Source organism: Porites lutea, chromosome 6 (genome assembly GCF_958299795.1).
Source record: "Porites lutea chromosome 6, jaPorLute2.1, whole genome shotgun sequence".
NCBI classification, from domain to species: domain Eukaryota; kingdom Metazoa; phylum Cnidaria; class Anthozoa; order Scleractinia; family Poritidae; genus Porites; species Porites lutea.
Window position 1 is genome coordinate 2,210,872 of NC_133206.1, and position 15,894 is coordinate 2,226,765.

Here is a 15,894-nt window from a genome sequence, read left to right on the forward strand (position 1 = left end):
AAGTAAAAACTATATACAGTAGTAGGTAAAATATCTATAGTTATCTAATTACGAGATTTATAGTAAAAATATACAGAAGTCAAAATGAACAAAGGCTACAGCCTGCGCAGCCATCATCTAAAAGTTCACTTATATTGAGTTGGCGTATCTTGCTTTTAAACGACATTAGGGTTGTGACGTCCCTAATACTCTTGGGTAGTTTTGTCCATAGCCTAGGCCCTAGATATCTAATAGACTGCTTGCCGTAGGTGACTGTCTCATACCTAGGTATAGAGAAATCTGCTTGCCTCAGATTGTAATTACTATTTGGTTCTTTAAAGATGTTACTTGTATACGCAGGGCACAGTTTATGCTTTACTTTATACATAAGGATGCACAGATCCTGTAAGCGACTATTTAGTAGTGTGGGCAGGTCTGCCTTCTCTAATAGTTGTTCATAACTAGAATTATTATCCTTGAAAACCGCTCTAAGTCCTCTTTCTTGTAGTCTTTCAAGCTTTCGAGTGTCACTTGCTTCGCAAAAATGCCACACTAGGTGACAGTAGGTGAGGAATGGTAATATCGCGCTTTTGAATAATATTAACTTAGATTTCATAGGAATTAGATTACGTAGTCTCATTAGAACACCAATTCTCTGGCTGGCTTTTTTACAGATAGATATTATATGCTCAGAGAAATTTAGCTTAGAATCTAACACTACTCCTAGAAGTATGATGTTATCTTTAGTTTCAATTACAACATCATTCACACAAATATTGCTCTATCTCGTTACAGCAAGTAAATTTTTGATAGGTTCTATATTTAACAACTATTCCACGAGTGGGGGCACTTTGGATGTGAGATGGTACTTAGCCAACGAGGAGCGTAGCGTCGAGTTGGCTATAACCATGTCATATCCAACAAGCAAATTTTGAGCAGACGCGTGTAGTTACCATATTTGGAGAACATTCAGAGCATGGTATAATGGCTCATGTACCATGAAGGCTAAGCCAATCATGATCGGAGCTCTAGCATTGCATTATCCAGTGAATCAGTTTTTAATAAAAAGTTTTATCCAATGTTCTCAAGAAAATGGCATTTTGCATGGCCCAGTTGAGATTTCGGTGAAACGTCCATGTAAAATATCTAAAATATTAGTGCTGGTCCAAAGAGCCATTGGTACAGCATTTATGATTGCTACTAAAATGTGGCGCTTCCATCTTCTTCTCCAAATAGCCATTACAGGCATGTTTTGATAACGAGTTTCAATCGCTAGAGAAACGCTGTTAAACACCCACTCAATTGCGAGGGAGACTGACGTGTGAATTGCGAATGATTGCAGTAAATTAACGAAGGACTCGCCCTTTAGGTATACAAATTGATACAAGTACAAATATCCATTGACAGACACAATGGCAGTTGATTCATACAACATGCTCATAATGGCGATATCTGCCATAAGTCTTTCACGGCGAGGAGTACGAAAACTTCCCCAAGGTGCTGATTTTCTTTTCCGCAACATGTGACAAATGTGATCAATGAAAACCATGGTGCTTCGTTCAATGACTTCTGCAGCACCGTGAATTATTCCCAGGATGACAATGTCGTGTAAGTTACCAAGATCAGCTTGCAAAACTCGAAAAACGATAGCTGATCCACAGTACAACGGCGATAATAATACGTAAGAATACCCCGGATGAGTGATGTTATACAACGTTTGAACACAAATACGGGAGGTAACCTTTACAAGAACTCCCACTAGAGGGGCGAAAGTTGCAATCAATAGTTTTTTATCGACGTCTGCTTCGTTGTATGCCGGATAAATCAAGGATGCCACAAGGAAAAAACTCAAGAAACTAAAACAGCTTGGTACGATCATTTTGAAGAACAACTTAGCCCTGATTTTTTTTCGTGAACTTGTACAAATACATCTGGTTAAAAAATGAACTTGCAAACATTGATTGATGAGAAACAAAGCATTGAGAGGAATTTTCACTGGATACGAAACGTAGGAATGAGATATCCCTAGAGCCTGGAGGGCAACACGATAAATGGTGTCCAGAATATATGTAATAAGGCAAACAAAGAACAGTTTTCTTTTAACACCGCGTAACTGAAAGGGTCGAAAGAGAAAGTTTAAGAGTGCGAAGAACCAGATATATAGGAAAGCGCAGCCAACTACATCCGACATTGACCTCATCCATTGAACCTGTAGTGCCGTTGAGTTTAACGGGTAGTATTGACAGATGTGGATAGTTTTAAAGGATATATACGATACCAGCGTGTATATCATCCCTACAAGCAAAGATGTTAAAAGCGAAATCAAAGCTCCGAAGTACATTGATTTTAAAATAGTACGTTGAATGCAGGGTCTCAGTCGCCTCCAAGCCATGGTTATGTCGTCATCTTGGTGTGTCTCCGGGGTGTTTGTGGTCTCTTCTATAGAACTTGCGTCGTGTATTTCCATATTAAAACTATAAGAGGCTAAATAGTCAAGGCTTGTTGCTTCTCTGTCGCTGTATTCTTGGTAAATAAGTTCCTCAACAGGATGAAGATACCACTCTCGTCCTGTGCTTTCCAGAGGACTGTATCCAAAAGATTCTTCAGTAAATTCCGGTTCATCTGGATTATAGTGCTCTGTTACATCTCGAGTAAAACTGTAAAGAATGTGACCAAACACGTCTATCACTGTACTGCTACTCATTTTCCTTCCTTGATGAAGCGCTATCACAAAATCGCTATTTGCACTGAATAACGGCTCTGACGAAACCGAACTGAAATACTAATGAAGAGAAGGAAACTGAAAAAATCGTGGTTACGAACGTGCTAAAGCGGATGTACAAAAGCTGATTTTTGAATTCTTGTCAACAAACTCGCTAAAACGCAACGCAATATTTGCATTGATGATTATGATGATACCTTTATTAAAGTGTCAAAACTGTAATAGCGGTGTATAACCACTAAGTAGGGACACTAAAATAGTTTAAAAAGAATAAATCAATTAATTAATTAATTAAAAATGTAAGAAAGAGAATATAAGAATTAAGAAATTAAGAAAAACTATGTAGAGTATAAGCCAATAAGAAATTCGGGAGAACTGTATACAATATGCACAAATGTATCCTTAGAAATAAAAAATTAAGAAATGCAAAGAGAGCAGTTAGAGCAGTTATTGTCATCTAATAGCATACTAAGATCCACTTTACTGATGTTATACTTGAAGACTTCAAAGTCATCAAATTTTGAAGTCTTTCATCAAGGACCACTATTCCTAAGCCCGTTGCCCGTGTTTTTTTGTTTTGTAATTCAAGTTTGTACGGGACTCGAACCCTTAACCTATGTGATACCGGTGCAACGCTCTACCAACTGAGCTAACAAGCCAACAGAGAACAAGTCATTGAAAGGACGATGAAACAATGAGTATATATCAAAAACATATATAGGAACAGCAGGATCATGGCAGTTATGGACGCAACTTCAGATTGGTCCAATAGATTGGACCTACCAACCATAAAGCATTTGACTGATAATGATTCACCTTATCCGTGCCTCGTCATGACCCGCTCATTAGCTCTGATCAGATGCGTCTTCGCTACAGCAACGCTGAATATCATCTTCGAGAAATCTCAGAGACCTATACTAGCATTGAATCTGCCCCCAGTCTCTCCCAGGTCAAGTGTCGTGTCAAACCGGCTTGGAGTAGTTTCTTGGTGTTCTGGATGGTTGTGATCACCAAATGACGTAATAGAGAAGACTAAAAAGACACCGAAAAGACACCGGCCTTACGAAAACCACGTAGTACGTAGAATGACCATGTCTCGCTTTTTTAGACAAAACTACTTTTGGCATCATGTATGGTTCTTTTAACTGTGAAGGGTGCCTCACCTTGCAGCCATACAGGGGCGGATCCAGGATTTTTTTTAGGAGGGGGTGCACTCGTCTCTTGCTCTACTTCAACACCAATAAACCACATAGTGTTTTTTTTTTGCATAATACCGCTAGCTGTATTAGAAAACCGCAGGTCATCTCAGGAGGGGGGGGGGGGGGGTGCGCACCCCCTGCACCCTCCCCCTAGATCCGCCCCCGCCATAAACTCATTTATAAGCATGCTCGCCTTCTCTTGCATCCACCTCTGATAGTAGTATAGGGTCGCTCAGTGATTGGCCCACAATGGGGTGTTATAGCGATTTTACTTGACTCGAGAAACAGTTAATAACAACTAGTGCAAAATGGCGGTAAATAAACATAATAAGACAATAGAATTACTGCATAATAGTGCGTAGTATTCTACTACCTATTTCAGGGGTTAAGTAAAATCACCCTATTACAGCTGGTGAAAGATGCCAAATATTGGGATGTGCGTCTTTGTACAAGTCAAAACCCTTTGAGCCATGCGGAAGTAGTGCACATGCGGACATGTGCGCTTAATGGCTCCACTATGCCAAACACGTGCTCGCTTATTACAGCGCCCTCAAAGACCCTCTAATTTCTTTTGATTTTCCTGGCACGAAGCTTTATATCGCTTCGGGGGTTAGGTCCATCGATTCTGTTGTTTGTTTATGTATTTTTTTCACCCACTCCTGATCCTGTTAGCTGTTCAATTACGAGACGGCCGCTTTTGTGCGGCGGCTCTCAATAGCCGCTTGCCTTTGCCTCATCGTCTCATTGTCTTTGACCGTGTTGAACGTGTTTATTCGGAAACACATCGATCCAACTCTGCTAGGGCTAATAACATTCGAAAAATCCACAAATTCCATAATTACCCTGCGCAATGCTGGATGACCGAACAAACTAGGTAGGATACAGTCTCTGTCGTCAACTTTACTGTGTTACTTTAAAGAACCAAAAAGTGGAATTAGAGATATCCGCCTATGTAGCCTCTGTGGAGCCTGGTGATAAAAGGACGATGCTATGGCTGGTGCTTTTGTTTTTTTACAACTGATTCTAAGGGTGCTCAGCCTATTGGAAAATTGTAGGGCATTTGCCAAATTGTGAGGTAACACGGTAGCTGGATCACACATTGCTCGTCATTTTTCAACTATTGAGCTTGTTAAAATTGGCGAAGTCTTGACAAAATTATTTTTCACTCACATAAGAGACGAATTTTAAGAGCAGCACGGGTTTAGTATCATAAACTAGTGAAAAGGCATGGAAGGTTGGAAATTATAGGCTTCAACAGTGTGAACAAGTTGTTTTTTAACCCGACAGGGGTCTTTCGAATGTCACTAACACTGTTATTTTGACAAACTAGTAGTTTAGCAGGGACCGGTTAGGCATTAACTTTTTACATGGCCAGCTATTCGGAACCTCAACCCCAGCAATGCATCACTGATCATGTGGTTGAATTTCACTGTCCTTGGTGTGAGATTGTTAGTTGTGACAGAAATTTTAAATTAGAAAGGGTCTTGAACAGTTGAAGATGAACGAATTGTAATCTATCCGGTTTTCAGTCGCAAAAATCTTAAATAAAAATAAACGAATCCACCATACTGACCTTTTCAGTTCATTCAGACCACTGATCGTTTCTGCGGGCCCCTCTTTTCGCAAATTGAAGGTCAAAACGTTTTTTGTCATACTGAATTGGTTTTGGGAAGAGGCAATTGAAATCTAGAAAAGGAGCCCCTAGTATCAAAAGTGGACCTCATTTTCAAAAATATTTGGCATAGGTCAATTGCCATATTGTTGTACACCTTGAAAATTTCTGTAGCAAGGAGCTTAATTCTGCGTATAGAAAGCCCGTCCCATCCTAGCTCTTGCAGCAGGGGGCCGGAGCTAGAATCATAACTGGAAAAGGTTATGATCCTAAGCTTCAGGGTAAGTTCTGAACCCAGACCCAGAACCCAGTTGTTCTTCTGTACAGCAATCCATGTTTCTTGACCTACGAATGATGCTTCACAATATTGAAGTATCCACAGAAATCGCTTATTGACGTGCAAAAGTGGTAATATTGCGACCGATGGTGTAACAGCAAGCAGGAGCAAGTGAAAAAGTCGAGCGGTATCAGTCCCAGGCTCCACCAAAAATCACAAAGGTCTAATACTTCCGCTGACCAGGTTGACCAAGGCTAACATGCCAGGCAATTCAAATAGACCTTTTTAAGTTGTTTTTTTTTTCAACTTTTTTTACGGATAAGTCAGAGAAAATCCGTCGACTCTGCTGGAAAGAGGGCGTTTAGTAAAATTGTCAAGTTTGAAAGTGATTTGTTGACAACTAACAAAGACGTAGCTCCTCAAAGTCACCAAATTTTACAGACGTTTGTATGATGGGGGGCAAACACTTGCCCCAACCATACAAACGTCTTTAAATTTTCACCACTTTGCAGAGATTTTCCCCAACTGATCTTTCATAATCATTCATAATCATGCTGATTATTCCCGGAAGTTAACACGTGGAAAGAAAGGGGCACTCCCTCGCGTGGAAGAGTGGACTCCATCCCATCATCATTGTATATTGTTCACTTGACAGATCTGTACTTGAATATGCAGCCGCTGCTTTTACTAATCTCCCTAACTACCTCGCCAATGACATGGAGAAAATCCAGAAGCGCGCCCTCTCCATTATCATCCCTTTACTTCATACGAGGTCATACTAAGACGCACTGGCATGGATCGCGCGCTTATAAGGCAACGTCGCGAAGATACTTGTGTCAATTTTGTCAAAGAATTAGTCCTGAAAACCCAATCTTCCCTTTAAATCAAAGCATGCAGAATTGATCACTAATCTTCGGCTTACTGTACACGTTCAAATGGATCATTTACTGTCCTGCCATTGTAACCGTAAAATGTACTTACTACTAGTGTTTTAATTATTAATGTTTCTGTTTAACTGACCTCTACCTGCAATTCAGCTCTAAGGTGCAAAAGGTTTAAATAAACAAGTCATTCATTCATTCATTCATTCATTCAAAAATCAAAGGGTAAATGAGTCGACACGGACGGGTGTATCGTCTAATACCCGCCCTCCGATTTGCTAACACGTGGCCCAAAATAGCCAATAAAATCGCTCGAAAACTAATCGGTGGGTTATAACTAGATATATTTATTAAAACTAAATATAGTGTATTCTTGTTATGTATTTAACTTATTTCTTTCCTCGAAGATATTAGCTCATGTAAGCTACTCTGAAATTCGAGAGTAAATAAATTTCAAGTGAAGCGATCACTGTCAGCACTGTGACCCCCTCTTTCCAATTCGTTTTCAACATCTCGTTACAGCAAGTAAATCTTTGATAGGTTCTACATAAAGTGAATGTTCTCAAGTAAATGGCATTTTGCATGGCCCAGTTGAGATTTCGGTGAAACGTCCATGCAAAATATCTAAAAGATTAGTGCTGCTCCAAAGAGCCAAATCGTCAGGAGCCGTGTTGTTTCTTACACTCCTTTAGTCTCTAGAGGTCGTTAAAAGCAGTTTCCCTCCGTTTTCAAGTGATTTTGAGGGGGGTCTTCGTTTTCTACACACCGGGGGGATTGTGTAGAAAACGAAGACTCTGGTCGAAATTTTGTATAATTAACAATTATTCGCCGAAGGCGAAGTTAATATTGTTGAATAATCCCCGAGACGAAGTCGAGGGGATTATTCAACAATATTAACTGAGCCTGAGGTGAATAATTGTTTTAGTATATTCACACGAAGTGATCTCAACAGAATCAGAAAGGAAACCATTAAAAAACGATTAGTTTGATTGACGGGTGAAAATTCATGCGTGAGCACAAGGCCGTAAACAGTGGATGCGCAAAAGTTCGATCTTTACAGTATCTTCAAACATGGCAAATGATAGTTTTAATCCTTTTGTATCGAGTTTTGTAAGCTTTAGCATCAACGGTTTAAAAGAAAACGCCGAAAATTTAAATTACTACCCAATTCTGAGAAGAAAAGTATCTAGAGCTTTATTTGTTTCTGTCAACTCACCGTGAATGAGAAAGTTTTCTTCGTCGCTTCTTGCAAATGCTGTCAACAGCGGCTGCGATCAAGGTGAGCGTTGTTTATCTCCAAAGTTCTTTGACTTGTTAACTTGCTGGCACGTACAATTTTCGAAAATATTTGCCTTCATCTCTTCTCCACAAATTAACTTCAAAATTGGTCTTGCGAGAAAATCCCGAAATCACAAAACAGTGACAAAGCGACCTCGTTTTCCTCTGTAGTGGTAAACATAGCTTCGAGCGTACAAAAAGTCAGCTAAAGTAAACCACTTCACAATAAATCACGCTGTTTAACACCATGAAGTCTTTTCTTGCCTTCAAAGTCATCAGCACTTGGATATTCGTGTATTTTCAAAAAGGTTTTACTTTGAAACTTTGGCAAAACACCCAGTTCACGACAGCGATTTTGTTCGGCTTTATATTCACCGCCTAGCGCGGTGAATATAACGTCATAGTCCGAGATAGCTAACCAATCAGATTGCTTGAATTACAAAGATCACTGAGTGTGTATATACTAATTGAAGATATTGTTGTTTCTTACACATCTAAGGTCGAGATACCCGTTTCTAGATATTTATAAGTGATTTTGAGGGGGTCTTCGTTTTTGGGTCTTAGGTCTTAGGTCTTAGTTTTCTACCCACCCAACTCGAGACCACTGTCAGCACTATGACCCCCTCTTTTTAATTCGTTTTTGATATCTCGTTACAGCAAGTAAATCTTTGATAGATTCTATATTTAACAACTCTTCCACCAGCGCGCTTTGGATGTGAATGGTACTTAGCCAACAAGGAGCGTACCGCAGAGTTGGCTATAACCATGTCATATCCAACAAGCAAATTTTGAGCAGACGCGTGCAGTTACCATATTTGGAGAGCATGGTATAATGACGCATGCACCATGAAGGCTAAGCCAATCATGATCGGAGCTCTAACATTACATTATCCAGTGATTCACTTTTTCATAAAAAGTTTTATCCAATGTTCTCAAGTAAATGGCATTTTGCATGGCTCAGTTGAGATTTCGGTGAAACGTCCATGTAAAATATCTAAAATATTAGTGCTGGTCCAAAGAGCCATTGGCACCGCATTTACGATTGCTACTAAAATGTGGCGCTTCCATCTTCTTCTCCAAATAGCCATGACAGGCATGTTTTGATAACGAGTTTCAATCGCTACAGAAACGCTGTTAAACACCCACTCAATCGCGAGGGAGACTGCGGTTTGAATTGCGAATGCTTCCAGTAAATTAACGAAGGACTCGCCCTTTAGGTATACAAATTGATACAAGTACAAATATCCATTCATAGACACAATGGCAGTTGATTCATACAACATACTCATGATGGCGATATCTGCCATGAGTCTTTCACGGCGAGGAGTACGAAAACTTCCCCAAGGTGCTGATTTCCTTTTCCGCAACATGTGACAAATGTGATCAATGAAAACCATGGTGCTTCGTTCAATGACTTCTGCAGCGCCGTGAATTATTCCCAGGATGACAATGTCGTATAAGCTACCAAGATCAGCTTGCAAAACTCGAAAAACGATCGCTGATGCACAATACAACGGCGATAATAATACGTAAGAATACCCCGGATGAGTGATGTTATACAACGTTTGAACACAAATACGGGAGGTAACCTTTACAAGAACTCCCACTAGAGGGGCGAAAGTTGCAATCAGTAGTTTTTTATCGACATCTGCTTTGTTGTATGTCGGATAAATCAAGGAAGCCACAAGGAAAAAACTCAAGGAACCAAAGCAAGTTGGTGAGATCATTTTGAAGAACAACTGAGCCCTGATTTTTTTTCGTGAACTTGTACAAATGTATCTGGTTAAGACATAAACTTGCAAACATTGATTGATAAGAAACAAAGCAGTGAGAGGAATTTTCACTGGATACGAAACGTAGGAATGAGATATCCCTAGAGCCTGGAGGGCAACACGAAAAATGGTGTCCAGAATATATGTAATAAGGCAAACAAAGAACAGTTTTCTTTTAATGCCGCGTAACTGAAAGGGTCGAAAGAGAAAGTTTAAGAGTGCGAAGAACCAGATATATAGGAAAGCGCAGCTAACTACTTCCGACATTGTCCTCACCCATTGCACCTTTAGTGACGTTGAGTTTAACGGGGTATATTGACAGGTGTGGATAGTTTTAAGGGATATATACGATACAAGCGTGTATATCATCCCTACAAGTAAAGATGTTAAAAGCGTAATCAAAGCTCCGAAGTACATTGATTTTAAAATAGTACGTTGAATGCAGGGTCTCAGTCGCCTCCAAGCCATGGTTATGCCGTCATCTTGGTGTGTCCCCGGGGTGTTTGTGCTCTCTTCTATAGAACTTGCGTCGTGTATTTCTATATTAAAACTATAAGAGGCCAAATAGTCAAGGCTTGTTGCTTCTCTGTCGCTGTATTCTTGGTAAATAAGTTCCTCAACAGGATGAAGATACCACTCTCGTCCTGTGCTTTCCAGAGGACTGTATCCAAAAGATTCCTCAGTAAATTCCGGTTCATCTGGATTATAGTGCTCCGTTACACCTCGAGTAAAACTGTAAAGAATGTGACCAAACACGTCTATCACTGTACTGCTACTCATTTTCCTTCCTTGATGAAGCGCTATCACAAAATCGCTATTTGCACTGAATAACGGCTCTGACGAAACCGAACTGAAATACTAATGAAGCGAAGGAAACTGAAAAAATCGTGGTTACGAACGTGCTAAAGCGGATGTACAAAAGCTGATTTTTGAATTCTTGTCAACAAACTCGCTAAAACGCAACGCAATATTTGCATTGATGATTATGATGATACCTTTATTAAAGTGTCAAAACTGTAGTAGCGGTGTATAACCACTAAGTGGGGACACTAAAATAAGTTAAAAAAGAATAAATCAATTAATTAATTAAAAATGTAAGAAAGAGAATATAAGAATTAAGAAATTAAGAAAAACTATGTAGAGTATAAGCCAATAAGAAATTCAAGAGAACTATATACAATATGCACAAATGTATCCATAGAAATAAAAAATTAAGAAATGCAAAGAGAGCAGTTTGAGCAGTTATTGTCATCTAATAGCATACTAAGATCCACTTCACTGATGTTATACTTGAAGACTTCAAAGTCATCAAATTTTGAAGACTTTCATCAAGGACCACTATTCCTAAGCCCGTTGCCCGTTTTTTTTTGTTTTGTAATTCAAGTTTGTACGGGACTCGAACCCTTAACCTATGTGATACAACTATCGCCCCATCTCATTATTACCAATAGTCTCAAAAGTCACTGAAAGGTTGGTACATGGACAACTTATGGAGCATCTAATTAGAAATAATAAACTGGCAGCACATCAGAGCGGAAATAGAAAGCTTCACTCGACAGAAACACCTCTGCTGTACGTTACGGATCAGTTTCTCCAGGCTATGGATAGCAAGAAAGTTTCCATCATGGTCTTATTAGATATGTCTAAAGCATTTGATAGTATTCGACACGACATCTTGTTATCCAAGCTACAATATCTCGCTTTTTCCCAGGGTGCGTTGGATTGATTTCAGAGTTACCTTTCTAACCGACAACGGTGCGTTCGAATTGGTGACGCAGTTTCTAAAGTACTCTCACTTGAGTTCGGAGTTCCGCAAGGCTCTATTTTAGGTCCGGTTTTGTTTACAATCTATGTTAACGACCTCCTTTCTGTTCCTAAACGTTGTCTATCTGCCTCCTATGTTGATGACTGTAAATTGTATTTGTCCTTTTCACCTGCCGAATTACCCACGTCCATCCTCGCCTTAAACGAAGATCTTACGAGAATATCTCAGTGGTGCTGTAAAAACTCTCTTTTGATTAATCCGGACAAAACTAAGGTTCTAGCTGTTGGATTACCACAACTTTTAAAGAAACTGTCATCATTCAGTATAACACTTTTTGACAAGGAAATAACACCTGTGCCTGTCGTTAAGGACTTGGGTGTTCTTCTCGACACACGCCTCAGTTATAACCAACATATCACTGAGACTGCCTCGAAATGCCTTTTTAAATTGTACCAAATTAACAGAATCAAGCATCTCCTGGATAGGAAAACGCTTTTGTTAGTAATAAATTCATTTGTCTTTAGTAAACTCCAATATTGTTCAACTGTCTGGAGTAATACCAGCAGCAGCAATATTGACAAGTTACAAAAAGTCCAAAACTTTGCTGGACGAATTATTCTGGGACTAAGAAAGTATGACCATATTTCGGATGGGTTGCGATCGTCGAAATGGCTTCCTATTAGAGAGAAACTCATCTAAATGACGCTACTATGATGCACAAATGTATTAACAAGCTTGTTCTAGACTATCTTGCTGATATGTTTAAATCACGTTCTCAAGTCCATAATAGACAAACTCGATCATCAGGTGCTTTGGATATACCTTTATGTCGCCTGTCAACAGGGCAGCGCCCCTTTGCTTTCAGAGGAGCAAAACTCTGGAACTCCTTGAATGATAATATTAAGTCCTTAAAATGCCCCAGGAATTTTAGGCGTCATCTTGCAAATGTTTTATTAAGTTGATATATTTTTTGTAATTATAATATTATTGTACTTACATATTTAATTGATTTATATAAATTTGCATTTTTTATTCTATTGAGCTGAAAAGCCCACTTAGGGAGCATCAATAAAATGTATGTATGTATGTATATGTATGTATACCGGTGCAACGCTCTACCAACTGAGCTAACAAGCCAACAGAGAACAAGTCATTGAAAGGACGATGAAACAATGAGTATATATCAAAAACATATATAGGAACAGCAGGATCATGGCAGTTATGGACGCAACTTCAGATTGGTCCAATAGATTGGACCTACCAACCATAAAGCATTTGACTGATAATGATTCACCTTATCCGTGCCTCGTCATGACCCGCTCATTAGCTCTGATCAGATGCGTCTTTCTAGCAGCATCGCTGAATATCATCTTTGAGAAATCTCAGAGACCTATACTAGCATTGAATCTGCCCCCAGTCTCTCCCAGCTCAAGTGTCGTGTCAAACCGGTTTGGAGTAGTTTCTTGGTGTTCTGGATGGTTGTGATCACAAAATGACGTAATAGAGAAGACTAAAAAGACACCGAAGACACCGGCCTTACGAAAACCACGTAGTACGTAGAATGACCATGTCTCGCTTTCTTAGACAAGACAACTTTTGGCATCATGTAAGGTTCCTTGAACTGTGAAGGGTGCCTCACCTTGCAGCCATGAACTCATTTATACGCATGCTCGCATTCTCTTGCATCTACCTCTGATAGAAGTATAGGGTCGCTCAGTGATTGGCCTACAACGGGGTGTTATAGCGATTTTACTTGACCCGAGAAACAGTTAATAACAACTAGTGCAAAATGGCTATAAATAAACATAATAGAGTGGTTTTCGTTTGAGTGTCGTAAAACCAAAACCAAAGTAATTACTCTGGCCAATCACATAGGACACAGACAATACATTGAACCAATCAAAACTCGAAGTAATTACATGTGGCTGACGCAAAGCGCGGGAAAATGCATGGGAGCGCGTCACAATTGGCTTTGGTTTTACTTCTGATTGGATGAAAAGGTGGCGCGAATCTTTTAAGCCAATCGCATCGTGTAGAAAGTGCAAAACCAATTACTTTTCGACACTCAAATGAAAACCGCTCTAAGACAATAGAATTAGTGCATAATAGCGCGTAGTATTCTACTACATATTTCGCGGGTTAAGTAAAATCACCCTATTACAGCTGGTGAGAGATGTCAAATATTGGGATGTGCGTCTTTGTACAAGTCAAAACCCTTTGAGCCATGCGGAAATAGTGCACATGCGGACATGCGCGCTTAATGGCTCCGCTATGCCAAACACGTGCTCGCTTATTACAGCGCCCTCAAAAACCCTCTAATTTCTTTTGATTTTCCTGGCACGAAGCTTTATATCGCTTCGGGGGTTAGGTCCATCGATTCTGTTGTTTGTTTATGTTTTTTTTTTCACCCACTCCCGATCCTGTTAGCTGTTCAATTACGAGACGGCCGCTTTTGTGCGGCGGCCCTCGATAGCCGCTTGCCTTTGCCTCATCGTCTCATTGTCTTTGACCGTGTTGACAGAGTGGATGATCAAACAAACTAGGTAGGATACAGTCTCTGTCGTCAACTTTACTGTGTTACTTTAAAGAACCAAAAAGTGGAATTAGAGATATCCGCCTATGTAGCCTCTGTGGAGCCTGGTGATAAAAGGACGATGCTATGGCTGGTGCTTTTGTTTTTTTACAACTGATTCTAAGGGTGCCCAGCGTATTGGAAAATTGTAGGGCATTTGCCAAGTTGTGAGGTAACACGGTAGCTGGATCGCACATTGCTCGTCATTTTTCAACTATTGAGCTTGTTAAAATTGGCGAAGTCTTGACAAAATTATTTTTCACTCACATAAGAGACGAATTTTAGGAGCAGAACGGGTTTAGTATCATAAACTAGTGAAAAGACATGGAAGGGTGGAAATTATTGGCTTCAACAGTGTGAACAAGTGGTTTTTTAACCCGACAGGGGTCTTTCGAATGTCACTAACACTGTTATTTTGACAAACTAGTAGTTTAGCAGGGACCGGTTAGGCATTAACTTTTTACATGGCCAGCTATTCGGAACCTCAACCCCAGCAATGCATCACTGATCATGTGGTTGAATTTCACTGTCCTCGGTGTGAGATTGTTAGTTGTGACAAAAATTTTAAATTAGAAAGGGTCTTGAACAGTTGAAGATGAACGAATTGTAATCTATCCGGTTTTCAGTCGCAAAAATCTTAAATAAAAATAAACGAATCCACCATACTGACCTTTTCAGTTCATTCAGACCACTGATCGTTTCTGCGGGCCCCTCTTTTCGCAAATTGAAGGTCAAAACGTTTTTTGTCATACTGAATTGGTTTTGGGAAGAGGCAATTGAAATCTAGAAAAGGAGCCCCTAGTATCATAAGTGGACCTCATTTTCAAAAATATTTGGCATAGGTCAATTGCCATATTGTTGTACACCTTGAAAATTTCTGTAGCAAGGAGCTTAATTCTGCGTATAGAAAGCCCGTCCCATCCTAGCTCTTGCAGCAGGGGGCCGGAGCTAGAATCATAACTGGAAAAGGTTATGATCCTAAGCTTCAGGGTTAGTTCTGAACCCAGACCCAGAACCCAGTTGTTCTTCTGTACAGCAATCCATGTTTCTTGACTTACGAATGATGCTTCACAATATTGAAATATCCACAGAAATCGCTTATTGACGAGCCAAAGTGGAAATATTGCGACCGATGGTGTAACAGCAAGTGAAAAAGTCGAGCGGTATCAGTCCCAGGCTCCACCAAAAATCACAAAGGTCTAATACTTCCGCTGACCAGGTTGACCAAGGCTAACGTGCCAAGCAATTCAAATAGACCTTTTTAAGTATTTTTTCAACCTTTTTTAACGGTTAAGTCAGAGAAAATCCGTCGACTCTGCTGGAAAGAGAGCGTTTTGTAAAATTGTTAAGTTTGAAAGTGATTTGTTGACAACTAACAAAGACGTAGCTCCTCAAAGTCACGAAATTTTACAGACGTTTGTATGATGGGGGGCACACATTTGCCCCAACCATACAAACGTCTTTAAATTTTCACCACTTTGCAGAGATTTTCCCCAACTGATCTTTCATAATCATTCATAATCATGCTGGTTATTCCCGGAAGTTAACGCGTGGAAAGAAAGGGGCACTCCCTCGCGTGGAAGAGTGGACTCCATTCCATTGTCATTGTATATTGTTCACTTGACAGGTCTGTACTTGAATATGCAGCCGCTGCTTTTACTAATCTCCCCAACTACCTCGCCAATGACATGGAGAAAAATCCAGAAGCGCGCCCTCTCCATCATCTCCCTTTACTTCATACGAGGTCATACAAAGACGCACTGGCAGGGATCGCGCGCTTATAAGGCAACGTCGCGAAGATACTTGTGTCAATTTTGTTAAAGAATCCGTCCTGAAA

General features: G+C 39.9%; 2 protein-coding genes across 2 annotated transcripts; both read right to left on the reverse strand.

Moving 5' to 3' along the window:
- Positions 1–767: 767 nt before the first annotated feature.
- Positions 768–2,724, reverse strand: LOC140941417 (uncharacterized). The gene has a single exon (XM_073390418.1). The coding sequence runs from the start codon at positions 2,681–2,683 to the stop codon at positions 1,064–1,066; it is 1,620 nt and encodes a 539-aa protein (XP_073246519.1). The 5' UTR covers positions 2,684–2,724; the 3' UTR covers positions 768–1,063.
- Positions 2,725–8,662: 5,938 nt separating this feature from the next.
- On the reverse strand, positions 8,663–10,885 carry LOC140941424 (uncharacterized). The gene has a single exon (XM_073390423.1). The coding sequence runs from the start codon at positions 10,498–10,500 to the stop codon at positions 8,881–8,883; it is 1,620 nt and encodes a 539-aa protein (XP_073246524.1). The 5' UTR covers positions 10,501–10,885; the 3' UTR covers positions 8,663–8,880.
- Positions 10,886–15,894: the final 5,009 nt, after the last annotated feature.

Excerpts from the sequence above, each read along its gene's own strand:
- LOC140941417 (XM_073390418.1), bottom strand. The coding sequence starts at position 2,683 with ATGAGTAGCAGTACAGTGATAGACGTGTTTGGTCACATTCTTTACAGT.
- LOC140941424 (XM_073390423.1), bottom strand. The coding sequence starts at position 10,500 with ATGAGTAGCAGTACAGTGATAGACGTGTTTGGTCACATTCTTTACAGT.